Source organism: Bombus pyrosoma, linkage group LG9 (genome assembly GCF_014825855.1).
Source record: "Bombus pyrosoma isolate SC7728 linkage group LG9, ASM1482585v1, whole genome shotgun sequence".
Lineage (NCBI taxonomy): Eukaryota > Metazoa > Arthropoda > Insecta > Hymenoptera > Apidae > Bombus > Bombus pyrosoma.
The window spans coordinates 5,147,378-5,173,456 of NC_057778.1; the positions used below are offsets into that span (position 1 = coordinate 5,147,378).

General features: G+C 34.8%; 3 protein-coding genes across 6 annotated transcripts in view; all 3 read right to left on the reverse strand.

Moving 5' to 3' along the window:
- The window catches only part of LOC122571239 (tropomodulin), a 140,255-nt gene extending 121,681 nt beyond the window's left edge, over positions 1 to 18,574 (reverse strand). For both annotated transcript variants that reach the window (XM_043734783.1, XM_043734782.1), the window contains exon 1: positions 18,108 to 18,574. In XM_043734783.1, coding sequence (XP_043590718.1) covers positions 18,108 to 18,284 — 177 coding nt within the window. In that variant the 5' untranslated portion in view covers positions 18,285 to 18,574. The remainder of the gene's footprint in view (positions 1 to 18,107) is intronic.
- Positions 18,575 to 19,325: 751 nt separating this feature from the next.
- Positions 19,326 to 21,511, reverse strand: LOC122571241 (methylthioribose-1-phosphate isomerase). Of its 2 annotated transcripts, none has more exons than XM_043734792.1 (5): positions 21,219 to 21,511; positions 20,605 to 20,840; positions 20,377 to 20,531; positions 20,039 to 20,247; positions 19,326 to 19,960 (listed from the first exon to the last, which is right to left on the reverse strand). In XM_043734792.1, the coding sequence occupies exons 1-5, from the start codon at positions 21,348 to 21,350 to the stop codon at positions 19,679 to 19,681; spliced, it is 1,014 nt and encodes a 337-aa protein (XP_043590727.1). In that variant the 5' UTR covers positions 21,351 to 21,511; the 3' UTR covers positions 19,326 to 19,678. The 2 variants fall into 2 exon arrangements, with proteins under 2 accessions (XP_043590727.1, XP_043590726.1); XM_043734791.1 differs by having other exon boundaries at positions 20,323 to 20,531; positions 21,219 to 21,508.
- Positions 21,512 to 21,526: 15 nt separating this feature from the next.
- Positions 21,527 to 26,079, reverse strand: part of LOC122571237 (sex determination protein fruitless) — a 92,765-nt gene continuing 88,212 nt past the window's right edge. The window contains exons 5-6 of one of the 2 annotated variants that reach the window (XM_043734773.1): positions 22,146 to 22,191; positions 21,672 to 21,717 (exon numbers count right to left, since the gene is read on the reverse strand). In XM_043734773.1, the coding sequence (XP_043590708.1) occupies positions 21,687 to 21,717; positions 22,146 to 22,191 (77 nt within the window). In that variant the 3' untranslated portion in view covers positions 21,672 to 21,686. Of the gene's footprint in view, positions 21,718 to 22,145; positions 22,192 to 26,079 lie in introns of both variants that reach the window. The other variant, XM_043734774.1, reaches the window with a different exon arrangement.

Consider the following 26,079-nt stretch of genomic DNA (forward strand, 5'->3'; position numbering starts at 1 on the left):
GAAGCAAATTCGTTGTCTTTAGCTTTTCTATGAAATTTTCTCTGTTCATCGTCTCGATATGCATAGCTGCTTGATGTTCTCTCTGAAATTCTCTTGTTAGGTTCCCTTGCAAACTCTCTGCGACAACTTTTGCTCATTATGCATTGTTTATTCCTACGTAGCTATAGAGAAACGAGTCACACGAACCTCTAAATTTGATCCTAGAATTTTCATCTCCAGTACGTCATTCTCACACTTCTGAGAACTCCCATACTTTTACGAGCTTATGGTTATTGCTGTCTTATTCAAATTTGTCAACTTCGATGGCAGGTCCTTTTGCGATTGTAATTACTTGCCACAGATCTCTCCACTTCGACTTATTTATTCATTTAATATAAATACGATAATATAGATAAATCTATTTTTCATACAAATATAATACAACGATAGGTGAAATTTCTAGCAATCGCACCTACAAGATTTCTAAGAAGAATTACGAATTGATGATTTTAATCAGTCTGATAATTCTAATGTTAGTCTCCACTTTTCGATTTAGCTACAGAATTCTCCACAAAATTCCGATAATATCCTTCAAATTTACTCGCATGCAAACCTACTCTCTCAAACTCCTCTTTCGTACGAAACAGGCGTTATTCCAAACCTCTTTCTCTCTTCAATAATTCCACCAGTGACCACCTTTCAACCCCTAAGCCAGCCAATACACCACACATTCCACCATACTTAATCCGATCGATTTCGCTCGAGATGAGCCCAAACAAAACTCATGCAACACGAGAGCGATCAATTCGCAGGGAAACTGGTATTCGGTAGATTCATGGGCCGAAGGAAGGCGGGATCGAGGAAAGGATAAGCGGCAAGCAGCGAGGACGGACAACGAAGCGAATCTATTTCGAGAATCGGCCACGGATCGGCCTCGGTGCGTCGAGCATGACCGAGCACCCAACCACGAAGAGAGAAAGAGCAAAAGGGGCGCAAGACAGAGAGAGTGTTCGCTAATTGAGACGCCAGAGGCATCGACCAGAAACCAAAACGGAAGCAGTATAGCCTCTCTACCCTCGTCACTATCTGTCTGTCTCCTTCCTTCTTGCACACCGACAGAAACTGCCCCTGGATCCCAGCTTGCAACGATACCACGCGATCTTAGTTCTCGATCAACGAAGCGAGCCCAGAAATTTGTTCAACGTCGACGCGTTGCTTATTTCTGTCTGCTTCGTTAAGATTTTTCCCTGGAAGTTCGTTGTGTGTCGGTATCTAGGCGTCTGAGCTCGGTTTGAGAATGTTTGAGGCAAGTTTGATGCCGTTTGAGGCAAGTTCGAAGCCGTTTGAAGTAGAAGATTTACTTTCTGTTGTGTTATCGGAGACGATCGAAATTTAATTACGTTACATCTTCTATTAAATTTAGCTCCTAATACACATATCATAATTACAGTGAATAGACTGGAGTTTTCTATGCATTTATGGGAAGTTTAAAGATACAACAATGCACAGGATGTAGGTATATAATATTAAAACACGCATAAAATATCTAAAGTACTGAAATCTCTATCATCTCATCGCACAAATTATACTATTTGCATTATGAGCACCTATCTATAGATAGATTCTCTCTTTTTTATCCTGTTTAACATTCAACGAATGATAACTATCCTCACTTTGTATTTAATTGATCTTAAAGCCAGATATTTTTGTTTTATAATTTGTTTCCTTTCGAAGATTTAAAATGTCTTTCTATAACGATGGGCTGGATCTACTCCTAAATAAACCTGTCAATTTCAAAAACAGTTGACTTCCGTCTGTTTGGTCTGCATATGTTACGGGCAATGCACCAAATATTTAAAGAAGAATGCACTCAGCTCTTAAATGAAAAACATTTTGCTTTACTAAGTACCATAACTTTATCCTTTACTTCTAACTTTCTCTCGTATGTTACCCTCCATTCAACAGTCTAAATCATGGTCGAAATATCACCTAATTTCACACTAATATTTCCCGGCCTACCGTTCCATTCAACAATATTGCGCTTCTACGTTTGATCTCGTTTCTTCCTCGGATATGCATGGTACATCTTTTGACGTGCTGGCGTTACTCGGCTTGCCAAGTGGTGCATTTCATTCAAGATTGCACGACCTCTGAATAAAGGCCATCCTATTTACTCGATGTTACTCCATTTCCAACCTATTATTCTCAACGATTGCCGTTTACCCCAATAATCGCGGACAACTGCCGTGGAGACGTTAAATAGCAAAGAATCGAGTCACTTTTGGCGAACGAGCTTCAAAAGAGAAATTTTATTCAAATCTGTTATACGATATCTATTGTATCGAGGAAATGTCATCAATTTAGCTTTTTAGTAGACTTGTAAATGGTTAGATTTATGTTCATATTGTTCATATTATTGCATGTGAATAATAAAATACGTAAGTACAATAAAAAAATTAGTAGAAGAAAATCTATTTGGAGGTACTCAAATGTTTTATTTATATACGTTTACTTATGATGATTATTGTAGAGATATGTGATCTATATAGTGTTCACGAATATATTTGAACAATAATTTATTGCAATAATTTATTTTGATATCTCACATTAAACTTCGCCTTAGAAATAGAAAAATTTTCAGATTTATTCAGATTATTTAAGTAAAAATTGTCCATTGCTAGCAAATAAATATATTCTAGAGACTAGAAACTATATAAACTTGTAGAATTAATTAAACATTGGAAGACAAGTTACTGACAAATTTTAATGAGAGACTAAAATAAATCGTTGATTTATCTAATAGTCCTTCGTTATGTGTATTTAATCGTTTCCTAATTTAAAAGATAATTCATCGTGTTGTCACTATGCATTAAACAATAGAGGTACGTTTCAGACACGTCTTCTGCTGTAGATCGAGTATTCCGAGACGTTTCGGTCTAATTAATGAGCAAGCAAAAGGACAAAGACGGAGCCAGAAAATTGCAGATTCGCGGCCAACGTTAATATTTGAATTCGCCGTATAAACTAACATTTTATCTACGTTGTAAACGGATTCAATTCCGAAAGGAATATTCCCAGTCAATATTTTGAACGAACTCTATATTTATATCTTCGCTAGAATTACAGTTTAGCAACTAGTGTTTGAATGAGAAAGGAAAAACGAGAATTGTTCAATGTAAATCTTCTGATTCGTTGTCTGTTACTCTGGCTAATGTTAAATAGTTACTTTTAAAAATCCGAGTAAATATAATTAAATAAATTTCATGTAATGTGAAACTAGAACGTTCAAATCCAGAGATATTAGTAAGTATTACATATAATATAATATGAAAATCTTCTTACTATGAGTTCTTACTATGTGTGTATTTAGAGAATTAGATGTTTACAAAGGAAGGAAGAATAAAAAAATTTGCATCAAGATCTGAGCACACAACTACAGAAGAATTTATCACATTTTTGGACTAGAGACGCGCATTAGATACATCTTACTACAGGAAAACAATTTTATATCACATTTGAAAAAGGAATTATTAAGAAAGAGATAGAAATACCAATATACACGTAAACAATGACAACGTAATAGAAATAACACGTTAAACGTTGAAGAGAGGAAGCCTGGCTATGATTATCCGTTTCTACTAGCGCGTAATCCTCTACTTCCTCACATCTCTCTCCATTAAATTCGCAAAAGAACAGTACACTTTAACACGTTTCGTGTAATATTTACTTCAGTGCCATTAATTTATTTATAAATATAATATACAAAGAAATCAATCGTTATACAAAATATCATTGTTTCCCGAAACGATTCCAAGATTAAATAACGCATAAAAATAAGATTATTTACTTCATTAATTCACATTGATTTACTTGCATCTTTCGGAAGAAATTTCCAAGTCATTCTCCTTCATTCCCGAAGTTCCTTTTCCTAATACCTACAATCAATGTGGCCGCTTTACATAAAGATATAATCACTCATCCTATCAAACATATTCCTAAGAACATTTTCAAATCTTTTCAGACATCAAGAACTCCGTTATTCACGGGGAACGTACAAAGAAAGTTTCCTCAACGCAGCGTCGTGAGTATATACGGCCACTAAAAGCAGTTCTTACTCATGCTCTCACGCGAAACCGCATCACTAACCTACCATTTTCATCGCTATAATCAATAACGCGACTTACTATGTGTTCCCAACAAATCTGGCGAACTGCGTCCGAGTAGAACGGATATTTCATCGCGTGTTCGCATAAACGTCAGTACTCTATGCTGTCCGAAGGTATATACGAGTACGATATAACATTGTTTCGAAGGGGGTCGCTAAAAGAATCGGGCAAAAATATTTACGTGTACCGCATTTCGTATCGGCGCAGCCATCGACGTTGTAATTCACATTGGGAATGACGTTGCCAAGGAAGCGGCCACGATACGATAGCTGGCTAGCATCTGCAATGAGAATTTCAATTTCGACTGCAACAGGTCTAAATAGCGGCGAGCGCCTACCGTGTCGTACTGTGAATATAAATAAGTCAGCCCGCAAGCGATGACGTGGAATTGCTGCTGAAACAGACGCAGCTATCGACGTCACGATGATCGCGCCATCGACAGCCTCTGTAAACGACCACTCGAAATATCCGACCGAATCGTCGCTGGCCCACGCTATCCTGGCATCGATAACGACCGTCGTTCGAGGAAATTTTAGAATTTTATTGAGGTATTGAAATCTCGCGGCTTGGGGTACAGTCGGATGACCTGTTAATTATTTTAGTTCGTGCGTTATAGATTTGGAGAGATGAAGATTTAGGCGATTGGAAGAATGGATCGTTCAATATCTTCGAAATATATCTAGGCAGTTCGCACTTTATATTCGTCGCTGCAGTTTTTCACCGTTCCCTGTCTCCGCTAGTTTTCAAATTGAGAAAACTGAGTTTAAAGTTTATGGGGTTTAACATCATCGCGTGGGATTAACACTTAAAAGAACTGAATATTTACTGCTTTCTATGTGGCATTCTCGTCATATGGTCAATGAGACATATGTAGTTAATTATATATATTTATTAGTGGATTTAAAACAGCTGAGAACTAGGAGAATTATCTAAAGAATTGTAAATTCGATAAATAGTGAAGAATCATTTGAGAGCGTTTTTAATATTTGATTAAGAGTTGATGGTACCTAGTGCAACATGAAAACTTCAATTTCATTGACGAAGAATAGTAAATTTTCGCTAACGTTTTATGTGATAAAGCAAATGAAAATTACGAACTAGTCGAGAGTCATTCTTAAAAGCATATGCCTGACTAAACGCGGAGTGAACATCCTGAAATTATTCGTGATAGCATCACCAACGCTGTCACGACCTTGTGTAGCTTCTACCTACGATGATGTCATCGTGCGCGATTAATGTTTCCGCCAAAATCGTCGACCCAGACTTCGTCGGCCTCGCGAGCGGCCATCGATCTCGTAATTGCTGCGATTTACAAGAATACTAAGCTCTCAGGATATCGATAAATTATAAACTGAAAACTCGAACGATCGTTGTCGACGTTCATATTAATATGCGCTTAACGTTTTTATCTTTTGAAGAGCTTTGAAGAGCGATTTAAATGCATATAATAATATGTATCACGCGTAGTTTGCAACTTTTGCCAACTGATTTCGTACGATGTCATATTCTCTCAATATTCTTGTTATAAGAAATAATTTTGGCCATCGCTTCAGAGTTTGTTTTGTAAACATTGATATAGTCCAGTATTAAAAATATGAAAAAAATAATTGTAAGAATTATTTCAAAATTAAGAATTTTATCGAAATCAATCTTTCCTGTTGTGAAAAGCTCTTTTTTTCCTTTTCTGTATCCTGGGATTTAAAAATACATTCCTTGTACTTTGAAGTACTATACATATGGAACAACTTTCGAATTCTTATTCTCGAGTGATAATTACAAACTAAATTCAATCGAATTTGATAGAAGAATTTGTCCTAGTTACATGCTCGTCGTTGTATATTATAAGAATGTTAACTCATAATTATAAAAACCCTTATTCTTCTCTTATACATTTAAAGCTACACAGTTTCAATCATCGATATACCATAAGTACACGAAAAGAAATCGTTCAACCGAGTCAGCAGTTGCTCAGCGACAGTCTGCTTGCTAATTGCCAAAAGACATTGCGAATGTTTAGAATTTTATCGAAGGTGTGAATTACAGAGGCCACGATGTCGTCACCTTAGGCTCCTCGAGGCACAAGGTCGGCCGAGGCGAGATTTTTGTCAAGACTCCTCGCTCGTGCCAAGAATGTCGCGAACCACGAGGTACGTACTCGAATGCATGCATCGTCCTTTGTGCGTACGTTTACGTTTTCACGTATGCACACGAGGAATGCTCATACTCGAAAAACACGAAATGATCGATCAGCTGTTGCAAACGAGTCGAAATTATATCAATCTGAATTCTTTCGATCAAAATGAATTTAAAGATTTGCTGCTAGATTTTTTCGTGTGACCTTTCTGTCAGAAAGAAATGTTTATCGTTTCATCGTCCTTGAATCAAAGTGCTAGATTTACTAAATTTCAGTGAGCTTTGTGTTTAGAAAACAATGCAGGAATTTAAATGGCAAACTTTTCTATATTTAGAACCTTTCGTACAATTGTAAAGGTAAAATTGTTTAATGGTAAACGATGTAAATATCAAAAGTATAAAAAATTACAGTTTTAGTGTAAAAAGATGTGAATTTCAGTATTTAATAATTAATATTAACTGCAACTTCCTAATGTGCAATTGTAAAGTAGCTAGCAATTTCGCAGAAGACATAATTAATATCCGGAATAAAATAACGCTTGATAGTAAAAAAATTAACGTTTTTCGATACATATTATGGAAATTTTTACGGTGAAATATCGTAAAAGATTTCCTGTTAATTAATCAATACCTCCGGACAACGACAACCAATCGAATGATATGTAAAACAATAACAGGATGAGAAAGAGAGTGCAAGTAGATATGGTTTGTTTCTGGTCAGACACGCGCGAAATTCAATCTGTCTTTCTATCCTATTGATTATTTTAATTCATAAACTATTTGTACGATTTATCCCCAATTTTAGGAATTTCTTTACAAGAAAATTTGTTTGCAAAGTTTATTTCCAAATAGATTTTTTTCTATTGCTTTTTTCTATTGCTAATCAACAAAGTCTTGATCTTTAAAATTTCTTTCTTTTCTTCAGAATGCTTTTTAATTTCTTGTGTGTTTACTACTTCCCTTAAAAGCTATAGTTGTTGATATACAAAAATCTTAGGCAGCAAAATTGTTTGTCTTTTTATAAGAGATTTAAAACTTCCTTTTCCATAAAAAGAAATCTCATCTGACGATCTGTAACTTGAACCTTCAAGGCTTTCAGGTTCTTGCAGTTAATACTATTTAAGGCTTCCGGGTGTCAGTCTCGTCTCTTTTTAAGGGGTTTCCAACATCTTACTTACACTAGCACCGTCAGCAGCTTGCAAAGATGCAAGCGCAGAACTTCCTGTTTCCCGTTCGTTTAATTCGGTTTTTGTCGTATTACAGTCAACCGTCCATTAATTATAACTGCTAATTATTTAGCTTCTATTTCAATCGATAAACCAATTCATTTTCACTAACAATTAGATAGTTATTATTATCTTCATCCTTTTTGTGATAACTTATAATATTCTTCATGAAATGAAATATTACGTATATAATTGTAGGAACATATTGTCACATTTATGAAGATAATTTTGTTAAACATATGCACGAGCATGTGGTTTGCAATTTAATTAATTAGCCCTTAATTCGCTTTAATCTCAATTTGCCTTTATTACCCAATCTACTGTAATGCATTATTTAATTCGTTATTAATCTATTTTAATCCACATTTACCACTCTTCCTGCAATAAAATCAACTTCCAAATTAACTTGTATATAATAAATTAATCCCACTTTGATATGAATATTCGTTTGTTTTCAATGAAGGAAAAAACATCGTCTGACAAAGATTCACTTTCAAATTAAATACTAGCAACAGGACTAACAGCGAAACGCATCTTGTCATTAGTATTACATATCGAATCACTGTAAAGTTACATCGTTATGACAACCTACTAAACGTTTCAGAGTAACTGCCTACCACCATAAATCTCGCAGCTCACTGTCACCCAAGCCACAAGTTAAGACCGTTGAATAATTAGTCACGCGTAGATTAGATTCATTTCCATAAATCCTATAGCCAACCAAAGAGACTAAATTATCCAACAATTTTCATCGAGCAAATTTTATTCTTTTCCCTGATTTTCTTATCTCCTCCTTTTATCATTTTATTTCTCCTCCACCTGTACCTACCGTATTGATTCGATTCGTTTTATTTAATTACGAGTCGCAGAGGAAACAAATCTGAAAAATAAAAAGAAAATGTGAAGAGGGAAGGGAAAAAGGAGAAAGTTTGAAATCGCGTTAAACGATGAAAGGAATGTGCAACGAAAGTTTCAATGTAATTAAGCGAAGAATGAGAAGCAAACGATAAGAAATAGGACGGAAACGTCCACGCGTAAACTGGATGGCTCTTTCGCAGTTTGCGAAATTCATCGTGCAAATTACTCGTCGTGATTCTGGCGTTCAATTAATCATAGTAATTTTCAGTTACTTGTCTGGCAACCGTTGAACTATCTGACGCGACGATGACCGATTTCTCTCTCCCTTCCTTTCGTTTATACTAAAAATTATATGATTCCATCAGAATTTTTCCTGATAGTTCCATTCAATTCTACAATTCTATTTCGTACACTTTCATTTTTGCTTCTGTATGTATATGTACACCGGTCAAACTTGTGTTGTTGGGCAGTGAAATTGGTATCGGTTAATCAATATATCGGACAATTAAAAGTATTTTGTATTCTGTATTTTGAAAATTATTTCATTGCGCTGGATCCTGAAATAATGATTACAAAATATTAATCGACTAGTTATCGTGTATTTTTCATTTCCTAAATAGCGATATAATTCATTAGTCGCAACATTAAGAAACCTAAGAAATCAAAGATATCAGGAAATTCTTTTCTTTTACGTCGGATTTCAGTTTTAATTATTCATTGCTAGAAGAATTGTATACTTTAATCAGTACTAAAGAAAGTTGACGTATTTATTTTTAGTTTTAAATAATAATTACAATATAGTTTTAAATAATAATTAAAGTACATCAACAAATAGGTCCCAGAATGTTCGTAGTACTTTTTTATCGTTTAGAGTACTGAAAACTATTTTTGTTTCATTAGCGTCTATTTTAAAGAGTGAATCTGGGATATCAAAACACATTAGATCGTGTCCACCAATATGCACGTTGCAAAATCCCTGCCTGAACTTCAAACATTTCCAGTATGATCTTTCAAACATCTTTAATCCTCGTTCGTACGTTTTGTTTAAACAATAGCTCTGTTCGATCGTTCGCGCTAGATCGCGTCCGATTCGATAATCGACGTTACGAATTGGTCGATCCCCTATTTCGTTTAGGGTAATAGAGGTGATTGACTGATTATAACACTGAAGTAACAGGTTATAATATATACTTTATTGCAACAACTTTGTAGATATAAATAGTTACGCGTCGTACGTACATTCTCAGAGACGTGTAAATAGTAAGTTACAACTGATGACTGATCAATGAACGAAAACCAATCAAGACATTGACTGATCAACGGATAAAAAACAGTCAAGAGATGTTGACTGGTTTAAGGATAACAAACTAGTCAAGTTTGGTGACGATGCTGTCGCAGAGGAAAATTATTGCTGGGGGTTGGTCGCCTCACCACCGGTCGCTTGCGGATGGAAATGACCGTTGAATATGGCAAAAACCTGACCTTCCCATTTTTTACTTGATTAAAAAATAACCATAAGAAATGTCTCGACTTGGAGATCTTTTATAACAATTAAGGGCCTTAACGGTGAAATAAAAATGCTTAGTTTCATCACAGTTCCTTAGGATTATTGTGGTCGACTAATTATATTTGCACTGATCGAGGGATGGATTCTGGTTTATGCAAAGAGTCGCCGGATGTAGAAAGCACAGTGTTAAATATTATTATAAAAGTATTCGTGAAAATTTCATAGTATTAGAAACAATGAACATCGTTATTCGTCAAAAACAAGGAAAAAAAAATAGGCTACACACCAGGGTTTCTCCGCAAGAAATTGTCTATTAACACCATTGAAACTTTCTGGTACTACACTTCTTATAATATCGTCAATTAAAATATTTATAATACAATCGATATTAAATGTCAAATACATAGAAAGAAACTTAAAATAAATCTTTAAAAATGTTTCGAAAATTCCTTTGCTCAAAAACCTGCAAAATTGATCCGAGAATAATTCAAAACAACTGTGTTCCTTCTCTTACGATTGAAATATTGATATAAATGAAAATACTAAGTACTAGTGTTACTACTATTATTATTTTCTAACAAGAAACTTAGGAAATTTTTCAAAGTATTTCTTAAAAATTCCTTTTCCTGGAAATCCGTAAAATTAGACAATCTAAAATCTTTCTCTTACTCTTAAAAATATAAGATTAAACCATCAGAAGACAAATTGCTTTCGAAACTACTGCCTTTTAGTCTCATCCAGACGAAAAAGAAAAAAAGGAAGAAATACGTTACGGACATCCAACAACAACGAATAGAGTATTCCTGTTTGCCAGCTACAAAATCCGGATATTTGCGCGTTGTAAAGCATACGGCCGCGGATATACAGCGCAGTTTCGTGTGATTACGCTTCAACGCTTCTAGCGTTGCCAGTAATCTAAATTTCCGTGTTCTCGTTCGCCCGTTCATCTCACTTTCCATCGTGAAAATTCGCGAAAATTTCGGATACGCGCGAACAAATATATCGTAAATGTGTTGTCGCCATTGTGCACGAAATATGCGAAACGTTGATTCGAAAGACGAATGAAATGTAGGACAAAAGGTTAGGAAAAATGAATATGGTCCGCGAAGACCACACAGCTTAGCATCACCTCGTAAATGCAACGTGTTTTAGACCGAATTAATAACCAACCTGACATCGTATTTACATCTGAACGTGGATATAACGCGCATCAACTAAATTGCCGGGTATTTTGTCCCGGGTAGCACGTGCTTGAATAAATTTCCTCGGGCAATCTGCTTCTATCAAGGAAATCACTTTGCAGACTGGATCTCTCTAAAACAATGGATGCTTGAAATAGAAAATACGGAGACATTGAAACTAACGTTTATTTTATCATTCGAATCTGTTGGGTTAAGTGTACCAACGTAGACTGTCTAAAGTAAGTAATTAGGATACTTGTTACAGGAGAATAGTTTCGAAAATTATTTAGTTCTTTATAATTCTCTTTCGCATTCCTGAAAATAAGAGAAAGAATTATTCGTGTAGAATCGCAGGTTCATCAATCTTGTAATTTCTAGGCAAGAGCAATTTCCAATTAGCTGTAAACATTAACTATGGAACATTTACTTCGGAATTAAAAATATATATGAATAACTCTATTGGAATACATTGCGATAGATTCAATATCTTTTCTATAAAAATATGAATATAGCTAAAATTTTATTGGATCCGAATATATTAAAAACTACGCTCAATTGAAACCGGTTTCATCGCATCGACTAATCCAAAATTTAATCAACCTCCAAATATTTACGGCTCGCTTCATAACCAACACTCATTTTTTAATTCCACCTCCACTTTCCTATCAGTGAAACGAAAAACAGTTCATGAGTTATTAAATAATCTCTGGAAAGCTTTCGTTTGCCGAGCCGGCAGAACGGCGATAAATTGAAGCAACATCATTTTTTTTTTCGATTCCAAATCTTTTGGTCTACCGCGAGATAGCATAAAATTCGTATAAAAAATAAAAATTAAACTTAAAACGCAATTCTGTCGGATGAAATATATTTTTTAACAGATGTTGAGGATCCACGAAACGAAAGCTGATCGAAGCCTCGCCCAGACCTTGGTTCTATTTTAAAAGCAAGTCAGTGCGAACGTTCGATCTTTCGAATCCGTTCCCGGTCGCAAGAAGCGCATTAACGACGATTTATCGACTTATTCAATCCGCGGATCGACCTGCCACTTTTAAGTCGATTATCGACCGATACGAACAAGGAAAGAAAACGATCTTCCTCTTTGTTCCTGGTTGCTCCTTCGTGAAAACAATCGCCGATTTCGACGATGGTCCTGTTTATTCGACTTAAGCAGTGCCATCTGTGCAACAAAAGGACGATTATCAGTTCTCATTCGCTCCCAGACGACGATTCAAGTCGCAAATTGCAACACCCCTTCAGCTACGGCTCACGTTTGTCCTCTGTAATTGTTTCTGCGCCTCAATCAACGTTTGAATCATTCGTTTGTAGGAATTAATGATCTGATGTTTGAGACATTTTATTTCTCTGTATGGTACAAGGGACGTGTAAGACTCGCTGAAAAATATAGTTTCTGTTCGTTATGATAGTGTTCTTGAAATAATTTATTTCAACTATTGAAAGTTCTGAAAGTATGTAAAATTGTAATAAAAATTGACCACGATATTCTGAAGATAGAATAAAACATTTATCTCTAACGATTTCAATTTCAATCACTCGATGAAACTATATCATTTCCTTTACGCTATAGAATTAAAAATCTATATTATAACCACAATCTATTATAAAAAGAATGGTAAAACGCTGTAACAAAAATATGTCCATCTTCCACAAAGTGGGAAAAGGAGCATTATCATTTAAAATTATAAAATCACTTTAAGATACTAACTTACAGGCGTCTGAAATTTGGAGCAATTGTACTATTCCCTTGATATTCCAAAAAATCTAAAAGAACATTCGCAAAAAGAAAACAGTCCTCATTTACCGTTAGATTTCCAAGTATTATCAAATCCATGCGTCCATCTACTATTACGCAAACAACTGCAAATATCTCCTTGATCCAAATTTAAACCGAACGCTAAACCGCCTCAAATTTTTTAGAAACAACACTATCATATGAAAACAAAGCTACCGCCAACACGCCGTACGTCATCCGCTACGCAAACCGGAAACGGGTTACCCCTGTCGCGATCACAGTATTGGAGCACAGCTAATGTTAATTCGTTCTCTGATTTCAGTGTTCTGTTTCGTTAGTTCTCTGATTTCAGCGTTCACAGAAAGCGGATGGATCCCCCTTGCAACGACGAAATTTATGCGGGTGATAATTCAACGTCTACCCTCGCGACACGACAATGATAATAACGATGAGAATGATTTAGTTGAATTATCTGCGGCTTCGAAGCAGCAGGCCTGCACGTACACCCGTGGCGCACGTGTGTTTCAGGGATTAATGCTTCAAGACGGCCAAAACTATGTCTATCTTCGACACGTCTATATGGAACGTCCGGCGGAGAGAGACAGCCGGCTGAAATTATCCTCTTGCCAAGCCCAACCGATTCCGACGCGAGTTATTATTGAAATCTTCCGCGCGATGCCGTACGTACCCGCGACGACTGACTTTAATTAAATAAATATTTATCGACGCGAGCAAAGATTGTAAAACCAGCATCAAGCAATGGGAAATCGAACGTTACTTTCGTTTGAATCGCTCTGGGAACCTTTCCACCGTACAGGCGTTTTCTATTGTCATCGAAACGTTATCTCCTCATTTTCTCCAGTATTTCCATGAAATGATTGTTTTCACGATGAAAAACGTTATCCCCTTATTTTCTCCAGTATTTCCATGAAATGATTGTTTTCACGATGAATTTTTTTTTTTGTTTGAATGCATCCCAACTTTATGTAGAAAATAATTTGAAAGCGTGGAAAAATTCAGTGTGCAAAGAGAATTTTTGTATCGTGAATATTTGCTTTCACGGCAGAGAGCAATTTGTATATATTTTTATTGGGGAAGAGAATCTTTAAAAAAAGGATGGGATTCAGTTACTTTTTAAAAAGGGAGATTGATGTCAAGGCGGTAGTGTACGAAATTAGAAATTTTGTCAAATGTAATGGAAACGTGTAATTTTTCGTATAACTGTCGAATTAATTATCTTCTATAAATTAGAATTTTAAAAATACAGATATACATCCTATTGACTGTGACAATTACAACATATACTTCAACGAAATAAAACAAAATAACATGTTCTAATTTCTGATTTTTGTTCCCACCTGTACACAAAATTTGCAGTCCTTTATACTTCAAGATGGCAAAATTATATTACCATAGAGTTCAAATAACATAAATTCACTAAAATATTTCACTATGAGCTGCACTACTAATGTCAAAATGCAAAACGTAGAACTTCCTTATAGGTGATCTATCAAGAAAAATAGATTACACATACAATAGATTTTTAATACCTTCTCTTATTTATTTTAACCTCATGAAACATTTTTCTATCAAATTTACAGCATACAAATTCCACTAGACAAAATCATAAAACACAAATCAAAAAATAGCAAACACATATGAAGTCAACAGGTAATCCATTTCGCTATAGTAAATTCTCCGCGAAACGAGGCAACACCTGAGAGAATCAACGTGAAGCAGAAGGTGATTATCGTTAATCGGAAGTTCCAATCGTGAGGGATGTTCGCCGGACATTCATCGGTCGGGATTTACATCGCGTTCCCCCATCTTCGTTTCACCGTTCGAAACGAGTCCGTTGCCAGATCTAAAACCGTCGCGTCGTACCGACAATGACGTAGAATCTGAGTAAATCGCGCCCGTTGTCCGCTCATTTTGCATTAAACGCCGCCCGACTAATCTTTCTTATTCCTCGTCGCGGCGTGTCGCCTCGTCGCGTCCATTTAATTTCGTGCCCGAATTACCCTTTTGTCTTTTAAAAGCTCTACAGTCTCAATGAATACCGGACAACTTCGCGGAACCTCTTCTGTTCCCTTTCCCTTTCTTGTTAGAGCTGTAAAAGAACGAAGCAACCAACTTTGATGAATCGTTTGAAACCCTTTGTCTCTGGATCTTGAATCGTTCGTTTCTATTTTTGAAAGATTTTGCTTGGATTTTTCGAGAGAACGTTTGTTATTGGAAAAAATGCTTCTTGTTGAGTTTGCTGTAAATTTTGCCAACAGTCTGTAAACGTAAAAGGAGACCAAGGTTTTTTTTTCTATTGTTAATGTACCGCGGCCTGTTTAGAATATAAGGAAACGAAGAATGTAGGTTTATGACTGTGTGTTACAATTGATTTCTAGGTGAGGATTTAAATATCGGTAGAAATTTTGGATAAAATACTCGAAATGATTAATGAAATAATGTACCAATGAAATTGAGCATTTTCCTTCCTCTGTTAAAAGCAAACTTGATCTGGAGAAAGTGTTTTGGAAATTCTTCCAATCCTTGTGTTATCAAAAATAAATGTTTTTAAAGAATCTTAAGCGCTAAAAGACTTTAAATCTTTAATTAATAGAAAATAATATAATTACAATTTAATTATAAAATCTTGAAATTTGATTAGAAATTCATAATAAGAAATCTATCCAAATTCAAATTGCTATTGTACTAACTGCACTAATGTGCGATATTATCGCGCTAATGTGTTAGATATGATTTCAGCTAGGAATTAGAGACGGGCCGCGTGTGTGTTTACGATCGGTTTAGAACTTATGTTTAGATTTTCTTTGCTGATTTTATGCATTAGGCTCGAGTAAACTAAGTTGGGTTTTAATCGTATCATCGCGTGCAGTGAAATCACGATTCGTTTCAAATATTATCAAACAGCCACCAAAATTTATAGAATTCTTAACAGGCTAACTGTCGCACTAAATTATCGAATATCGAAATCTTTTAACTACCAACATTAACGCGCAATAAAAACAATAGAATTGTCAGAAATAATTATCTTTATACAGACTTCTGCAAATGGTATTTTTAGGGCCTACAATTTTACAGTCAGAATAATTAAATAATATAATTTCGCATTTAATTATACAACAATTTAAGGCCTGTGTATTTTAAAAAATATCTCTACTCGAAAACTATATGTTATCATACTAAATATTGTGAAACAATTCCAATACTTCGAAGCTATTTTCGAAATATTTGCAAGTATCGAATTCGTGTGTCGAAATTCAAATGTTTGCACCATTGGAATATTAAAGAAAAATTGGAAAGATATATCTACGATATTAAAAAATTTTAGTTTGTTTTGCGCAAATGTTGAACAAAATATACGATTAAGTTTGTTCCGACTTTATCGATCACTCTTACTGGTAATATAGCAATGTGCTATTTTCAAGAATTACCAATTTAGAACGATAACTTCGTTCTATTGTTCCTATTATTTGTTTATAAAAGATACAAAACAAACTCACAGAAGATAGCGGGCTTCAGAAAACAAATTGACAAACAGCATCGAAAATTACCTTTTAAAATTAGAAAACCATTAAACTCAGACCTGACCTATGCATTTCATAACTATTCAATTTATGGCATCTTTGATCCGCCTACGTTCGACAATGTCTTCTATCTTTATTTATTACGCAAGCCATAAAGCATTTCGTTAATTGCACATGACTCGATCAATCCTAATTCCCAACTAAAATCCACAAATAATCGACATAAATTTAAGTGTCATTAATTATATCACACAAGATTTTCAAGAAGAAACGTCAAGAATTTGCATCGTATCAGATACTAGTATACCAATATTATTATAGCATAAAAACAAATATTATCATTAGACTGCCGATATTTATGCAAATTCATATGCTTATAAATGTAATTAAAAAATGATAGAGAATTGTTTAACTACTAAATATTATAACGAAAAATGTATCATAATTATCGTTAATTAAAATGTCCTAACATTTCGAAATTGAAGAAAACGGAAGTTTTATCATTTTCTTTGTGCTATCTTTATTTTTCTTCATTCAGTATTTAAACTGAGATATTTTAATATCTAATCATTATCTCGTAACAGTTTACAATCTATGTGATATAACTATTTAATAAGTAAATAACGCAATGAACTTCAAATATTTTAATACATCCTGAAGAATGAAAAAGATAATAGATAGGATATCTTAACTAACCAAGGCAATGTACTTTGGATGTTTTATATATTTCTGCATATTACATTTTACACCTGCATATTCGTCATAAAAGTATAAAAATTCACAGTCTAGTTATAACATAAGTATCACGTGAAATTTTCAGAAAAAGTATTCGCGGGAAGTACAAATCAGTGTAGCGTTGTGTGCGGTCTACTCATTGTTGGTGGTGCCGCGGGCATCAACGAAACCGAATAAAGTTACGCGCCAAATAAAGTTGGTAAATCCTACGAAAATCCGCGGTTCGAAATAAGTCCATTTATCCTTGACGAATATCAGAATGAACCGAGATTCTCGAGCAAGCGTAGTCGAACACAAGTCTCTGCGTTTATTCTTGGCATGCACGAATGGAACTTTAAAAAAAAAACCGTCTTAAATCTCCACGCACTTCATTCGATGTGTTCCTGTGATTACCCTATCGATTAGTCGTTTATCGATATATTGACGTCCATTTTGTGTTAATTATGCAGAGAACTATAATCGTCCTGTTGGATATATCAAATAAACAGATTCTTCACTTCATTTTATAATTCCTCCAAATTCTATCGCTGTATCTGTAAGTTGATGAGGTTATGGCATTTACAAATTGATATCGATGGAGTATATTAATGAACCAAATATAACATGTATCATTTTTTAAACATTACATAAATGTTAAATAAATAGCAGCAACTTAAATAAACAAAGTTATTTACTATATTTATCTAACGCTAGTTACTTAATTATGTGATTCTTATTATAATAAACCCATGAAGTAGAAATATTAAAACTCTAAATATCATAGATATTTTAAAGGAACGCGTCATTACATACAAGAAATATATAGTATACATATGTCCTTCTAATGTTGTAAAAGTATCTCATGTGGAAATACTTTTTAATAAAGCTATCTATTGACATCGCTTTTCTCGCATCCAACGGTAGAATCGAAAATTTAAGGCGGTGGAGGGAGCACGTCGCAACCGTTTGTAATAAACGCCCACGTAGGGGCGCCAGCAACGAATCTCAGTTACTGTAATCGCACGTGTCACTTATACATGTTGTCACTTACTTCTTGGATCTTGTAGCTTGTCCGAACGGTCTTGCGTTTGGTAGTGGTGACCTCGTACGTCTCCTCCACAGTGGGCGCTTCATCGTCCTCGTTGTTGCCATTATTGTTGTCGTTGTTTACAACATCCTTATCGTTCGCCGACGGGGCGTCAGGACCGAGGACGTCCGTCACATCCATCCCCGCGTTCTCCGTATCGGCTTCCAGGTTGAACGATCGTGTCAACGAATGAACCGAAGAGATTCAAGAGAAATTCGATACTTTTTATTGTACTATCGATACTTCCTCTTTATTCTCGATCGATACACAGGCGGGAGCCGCCAAGAAAAATTAAATTACGCGACGGTTGGAATTACCAGAACGATGACGGAATTCGTGAACGAACACGCTCGCAACAAGTGAAAACTGGCCCGTGCAACAGCCGCGCGAAGAACTTCAACGAGCAACCGACGAAACTATTCCGGGATCGGCGAAGTTCTGCACGAAGCAGAGAGACTGACCGTACTAAAGCATCACAGCTCGAGAAACCCGCGGCGAACGCGTTCCCGCGCGGCTTTCAACGGCGAAAATAGATTCTCAAGTTTTCCCAAAGGAACTACACACGTCGTAGCTGTGTACCCAGTGTCGAATTCGTCGTTCACTTCGAACGATAAATATTCGCCGCAAATCACGTTCAATAGGAATCACTGTTTGCGCGAATCCACTGTTTTCGTCCAGAATCGCGACCCTCGACTAGTCACGTTGAGGTGGGTCTGCAAGAAATCGCGCCAAGAAGCCGCACAACTCGCGAGACCTATCGATTATGGAAGAAATCGATTCTATGACATATATTCCTATTGTTGATTATTTCACTCATTCATTTTTGTTGCTTCTCGTACATTTGTGAGAAATTATTATATTGCGTGGAAGATGAATTTTTAAAAATTAATAAAATGGAACAAAAAAATGTAATTTTGAATTCGAAGCGGTTCGAGGCGAGAATTTCTGAAAGTTTGTTTTACTTAAAAATAGATTTGTAGTATATATTTATTTATCGTATTTCGTAAAACTATTTCGTAATCTACACTTATGTAAAATTCGTTTTATGATAAAATTAAGTTGTTTACGCGTTGGAAAATCGAAAGTTGCCGATCCTACGCACTGTATTGTCGAAGTTTAGGTATTCGCGCCATCTGGTGGTACTCGGGTGGAGCAAAATTGTAAAAACACATGATTAAAAAATGTTTTCTATTATCTTATATTTTATGCCAATGATCCATTTGATCAATATTTGATTCTTTTTTCAATATCAATACAACTATTTGTTTGAGATATTAATCACTATAAATATACATATAAAAATCACAGCGGAGTAATAAGGCATTTAATACGAATATGTATATCCATGGTACATTGTGCTGCGTCCATCAGACTTAACGTGTTCAAATAAGCGTAATCTGCCAACAATTTTATTATAACTCGAAGTATTTAAATAAACAATGCCTGACAACAATTTGTCGTAACATCGAAATTACCGATTAATTCGTTCTTATAAATGCATTCAGAAGATTCTTTGCTCGTAATTAATCGATACTTTATGAGTTTTCATAGTTCTTCAATTGTATCAGATCTTCGGGTCTGTATACCCCAACTTCCGTAATGATACCTTTAATCAGACTAGCTGGGGTTACGTCAAAGGCCGGATTCCAACATTGTATTCCGGGTGCCGCGATTCGTTGATCGTTTATATGTGTCATTTCCCTTTCTGGCCTTTCTTCGATAACTATATGATCACCATTAGGAATAGTAAAGTCTATGGAAGTCCGTGGAGCTGCTACATAGAAGGGAACATTGTGGTATTTAGCAACTATGGCAATCTGTAAGAAAACAAAAGTAAATAAGTATATTATAACAATTTTAAAGATTCCAATGGATATAATTGAAGCACGTATTACCTGGTAAGTTCCAATTTTGTTAGCTGTATCGCCATTTGCAGCAACCCTGTCTGCACCAACAACAACTGCAGAGATATTTCTTGTTTTCATCAGTGCTGCCACCATATCGTCGCAAATTAAAGTCGCAGGAACATCTTCATATACTAATTCGTACGCAGTCAGCCGCGCTCCTTGGTTATATGGCCTTGTTTCGGAGCAGTATGCGTGTTCTGTAACAGTAATACACACTATATAACTTTATCGAATCCTGTCTAATACTGGAGACTAGAACATGCAAACGTTACCAAGACTATTTCTCTTATGAAGGGATCTAATAACACCTAAAGCTGTGCCATAACCTGCTGTTGCAAGACTGCCAGTGTTACAGTGCGTCAAGATTCTAACGAAGTTGTCCCCAGACACGTTCTTCAGAATTTCCTGAGCTCCATAGTCCCCAATGGCCTTGTTATCCGCGATATCCTTTTCCAACATGGCTTCTATGGCTGCGATAAACCTACAAGCATCATTATTAATAGTAACAACATTGCAATCAAATTAATCTGTTTGATTTAGACCAATTCTTATACCTTTCTTTCATTTCAATTACATTAACAGTCTCATCTTTACTAAGCTTATTAGCCAACTGAATTAATTCATCTGCTGCTATTTTCATATTAACAGCAGTTGGTCGAGCCGAGACCAAGTAATTCAATTTGCCCTCCACATCCTGTCGTAGACTCTTCTTGTCCATATATTCTTCATTCCTAATCTCCGTTGCTAAACTTAAACAGCCCACGATAGCTATCGCTGGTGCGCCTCGAACCTATGAATATTACAGAAAGTGGACTACAATTAAATGCAAAAACATCTTCAATTCTGTTAACTGAAACAGTGGCAAACTGTTCCATATACGACGAACGATTTAAGTCAACTAATTCTTCCAATTAAAATTCCGTTCGCGCGAATCGCCTTAAATTGTCACAGTTTACTACAATTTAACTACTCTGAGTTCTTATTGTTTGTCAATAAGTACAACTGTATGCGATATCTCTCACTATTATACCCGTACACAACCTACGTTTGACGCGAGCAAAATCAACCATGAAAGACAGTAATTTTGATATTTTATAAAATCAAACTTTCAATTCTTAAAAAAGAAGAAACGATCGGAAGTTTCAGACTGTTTGCATGATAAACGTACCTGCATGTTATTGATGACTTTCCAACCATCCTCCACGCCTTTGACAGGGATGTATCGGGAGATTGCCGGCAACAATATCTGATCCAGTATCTCCAGCTTGCCGTTTTCCCATTTAATCGCATGCAACGTCATTTTAATCCGTCAAATACGAAACACAAATCCTGTGACACTAGCTAGATAATATACGTGCAGATTCGAAACGCGGCTAGTAGAACCGCGACTTCGTAGTTTCTGAATGAAATGAGTTCCCGTTCATTTGAAGCTCACGTGCACTTCGGACGACCGTGACTCGAAGTCTACCGTGCTGTCGTATCGTGAAGCTATCACGTGTATGTACGTAGCCGTATCTATGTATGAATTAGCCTCGTTCAGCGCCATCTGTCCACCATCCGGACAACTTTCTTAGGCGGAAGTCCCGTTAGGCGAACCATTCAAATTATTCCGCATTTACGACACTTTCACGAAGATTTACAGCCCCATAAAGCGATTTGCCAGGAATCTTTGGAATATATATTAATGAAAATAGTAAACGAAATTCTGCAGTAAGAGAGTGACGTACCTAACGCTTAATTATACCTAATTGTACCTAACTTAACTGTACCTAAAACTTACTTTCATTAACTAACTTTGGCACTCATAAGCAGTGAAATTGTACAATACGTTTCAAACATTTTATAAATTATTGTTATATTCAGTTTGTCATTATTGTGATGCTTATCATTGATTGTTGATACTTACGCAGAGATTAGAACTCGATAAGAGTCAACTATGTCTATTTGTTTAAAACAAAAACATTTTATGATTTTTACCATATCTCGCATAATTTCCAGTTTTCAATAAATTAAAGATTTTACGTTAAGATCCCTGTTTATCATACCACAGCTTAAGTACATATAAATAATCCTTCTTTACGAGTGTTCCACGTACATTGCAAGATAACTGCAGCACATTTTGCCAACGATATCGTTGAAAACTGCAACCGAATAATATTATACAAAAAAGATACGATCACCGCATTTTTCTATGTTTGTTATAGTCGAATTGAGTACATATAATGTGTATACATTTATGTACATATAAAAGCGTGAACGAAAATTATGAATTGATATTTTATTGATATTTCCTCCAAGTGTTAATACAATTATTATTTCCGTCATAAAAATTTATAATTCATTGGCTTCGTCGCACCGTGCTGCATATTTCGGTAGAGTTATTTCAACGGAATTCTAAAAAAACATTTCTATATACATATATTCTATCCATCATATTTCAATTTTAACAAACCGTGAGTGCTTTACCCGCCGCAATTTTACTCATCCCAGAGCGAAAAAATTCAAATCGTCGATAGAATTTTAAAACTATTTAAAATTGATACGTTCTTAATTGCAAAGAGTAAACTGATCGATACCTAAATTCTTAATTAAATTTTTTCTTGTTACTTTACTTGAATAGCGGATCGAAATAATTCCATTTTAGTTTTATTCACAAAGCATATAACCTAACAAACACAAAGATGGTACCCCGCTGGGGGTAGCCACCCACACGATAATCAAACAGCTAAAAAATTCTACCAAATGTCCAAATTGGACAAATTTTGAATGTAAATTATTAAATAAAAAAAAATTATAATAACCTATAATAAACATTTTTCGATCGTAAAGTAAAGTTTAAATATAATATAGACATAACGTTTTATCCTACGGAATAGAATACATGAGAACAATTTTATGACATGTCCTTGAAAACAAAAGGCTACTTTCAGACCTTCAGAATATTATTCAGAGTATTAATGTATTATCGGCATTTGTCATCGTTTGCTATAATATACCCTGGAATTTTACCCCTAAAATGAGGTAATTTAGGATTTAGCCCTTGTCAATAGATAATGGTGTCATAAAGCCATTATTTTCAGTCAGGTAAACTAACCGTACCTAGCAGTTTACTCGTTTACTCAGTTTACTCGGTTTAATTGTTCGATAGACTTGGGAAACCTTCGAAAGTCTTCTCTTATGTTTACATGAATGTAACCCTGTAACCTTTAATCTCCAAATCCCTTCAATAAAAACTTAAATTTTGTAAGAATCTGATCTTCGATATAGATATAATTGTAACTTTTCTTTATATTTTTATCTACATTATCAAATTTCTTAACGACGCGAATACACGATAGAAAAATTATCCAAGTTTTTTTTTCTTTCTTTTTCTATTTAATTTGCATTCACAATTTGTCCAATTTGGACATTTGGTAGAATTTTTTAGCTATTTGATTATCATGTGGGTGACTACCCCCAGCGGGGTACCATCTTCGTGTTTGTTAGGTTATGTCCTTTGTGTTCATCCAAGTTGCAGCATCAAGATGAAACAAACGAAAACAATTTATTTCTCATCAACATAACAAAACAAATAACAAAACCAAACGTTGAAATCTCAACTCCAAAAATCAAACTTAATCATATAACAAATACATACGATGACGAACGATAACACGATAACAATTATCGATAACGATCGCCGAAAGTTACAAGAATGATTTTCAATGACGTCTGACTTAAGATACGCGCGCGTGCATTTCGATAGAAAGAAAATCGTTCTTATTCGCGATGCTATTCGTCACTTTGATTCTTTACAATTTGCATGATCTCAGTCTCCTACTTATGGCCGCGTGTTCACTCGTGACCGAATGCTCGTAACATATTTCGAGCGCAAACTACTTCATTTACTTGCCACGTTCTAAAAAAACCTTTGCATTTCAAAATAGATTGCACTTTTCATTCGGCTTCACATACCTAACGCGTTGAAAGCGTAATGTCGCCAGGTGATTCGATCATTTTCCGTGGATTTTCCGTCTTTCGCGATGGAGCAAGAAATATCGAGGAAGATGGTGTCCGAGTTTGATGACAATTTTCGCAATAGTGGTTCGGAGTAAATTTTTATTTAACTTCATTAGGGAATCTAATTATCAGATTTAAAGAGAAATATGTATCTTCTTAGTCGCTATGATTTCTTTAGTATAATGTACGTGATTCATTTTCTCATTGATGTAATTACGATTACGTGACTCAGAAACATTGACTTTCTTATATTTGTAATAATTTGTATTGTGTTTCTTAATTGATTAGCGAGAACGTGATTATCGAGTGACACAGTCTAATTTCTACACATCATTTCCGCCTGATAAGACATTGCATGGCATTGAAGGTAGAATTATCAAGAATTAATATATTTCTGACAATCGAAAAAGCGAGAACGTGTACTCAAGTTCGAGGAAGTCTTGAGAAATTATGAAATATTAAATGCTGTTTCTCCATTCCTATCGCATACAGGATTACATAAAAAGAAATAAATAAAAAGAAGATTAAACTTCCTCTCAAAGCAATTTCCCTTCAGCAATCGGCAGTAAAATGTTAAAAACTGTAAATCTTGTATTAAAGAATTGGGAAGTGATTTATATTTGTTCCAGTTACATAAAAGGAATATAGACCTATGAAAATTTATTTATTTAATATATTTTATAAAATCAAAAATATTCTTTAAAAAATAATAATTATTAAAATAATTAAAATAATACAATATTATTATCTATTATATCACTAAAATAATAATCTGCTGTCTTTCAAGTAGACAAATAATTTTCTGATAAATTTATTCAATTATATTTTTAACTTACATTTGGTATTTATTATCTTACAGCAGTGTTTTGTCTTAAATTTCTTATCTTTATTTGAATCTTTATTTAAATCATGAAAGCATGAATTATTCGTAGTCGTTCAAGAACATTTGTTTGGCCAGCAAAAATAGTAATGGATGTAAATAGATTTGCAAATTACCATAGATACGATGGAACGTCACATTCGAGCTTATTCAATTTTTGATGAGTACGCATGAAGCATGTGTACGAGGGTTGTCACCATGAAGAATAGGATCCTTTCCATTAATCATTGTAGCTCGTGCCTCGCTAATTTTTTATGAAAAATCTCGACCATACCCAACACGACTCGTCAGTGATTGATTCGCCACGTCATATGAGGCATGATGAACAGTATACACCATTAATAATCAAACTTTTCGTAACTCAAATTATAGTGAAAAATTCGATGTAGTAAAAACTTTTCAACTTCGGACTAGAATTCTACAAATGGTAAAAAATCGACCGCTAATTATCTCGTATTATTCTTACATTTCAAAAATAACTTAATCTCTGGCATTGATAAAACGAACTATATTTTGTATATTCAGCTTTAATTTCTAACATATATCCTATTTTTAATAAGAGAAAATGAAATAATACAGCTCATGTGAATAACACGTAACACATTCATGTAGAAGCTGATTCAAAAGTGGAATGAAAAATCTGTGCGATAGCCTGCGGGAAAGTAGACAAAAAGTTAGCGTCAAGTGTTCCAGATCAGTTCCATTTTATTTTAACACGAGTCACTTCCTTTTATTCAGATACCAAGCAGAGGTTATCATATGCTGGCCGCATATTTATACCATTCCAACGCGATATGATAGATTATTATGTGAAAACAATTTGCAAAAACAGAGTTATACGAGATAAAGATGGCTTAGCGTAACTATTAATAATTAATCTTGCCCGAATACAATTTTTCAACAATAGAAGGCTTGTCAATTACGTCACTGTAATGCAAAACTTCATTTGTTGATCTACAGTAATACGTATTAGCTTGTAATACATGGAATATCTGTTTAATGTTTCCAAAGTCAGAAAAGGAAGATCGATCATAGCAAAACGTATGTATATCATTTGTATAAAGCGCGGTTTACATAAAATTAAATTTCGATCTATGCTCTTTGAATTAAATTTTCATTCCTCGATTTTCTCCTTTCTTTGATCACCCTG

What these genes read in the sequence shown, in the direction of transcription:
- LOC122571241 (XM_043734791.1), bottom strand. Translation starts at nt 21,350, where the DNA reads ATGACGTTGCATGCGATTAAATGGGAAAACGGCAAGCTGGAGATACTG. An exon ending in AAGTCATCAATAACATGCAG is followed by an intron (nt 20,841 to 21,218) that starts GTACGTTTATCA and finishes TAATATTCATAG; the next exon opens with GTTCGAGGCGCACCAGCGAT. An exon ending in TCATAAGAGAAATAGTCTTG is followed by an intron (nt 20,248 to 20,322) that starts GTAACGTTTGCA and finishes TTACTGTTACAG; the next exon opens with AACACGCATACTGCTCCGAA.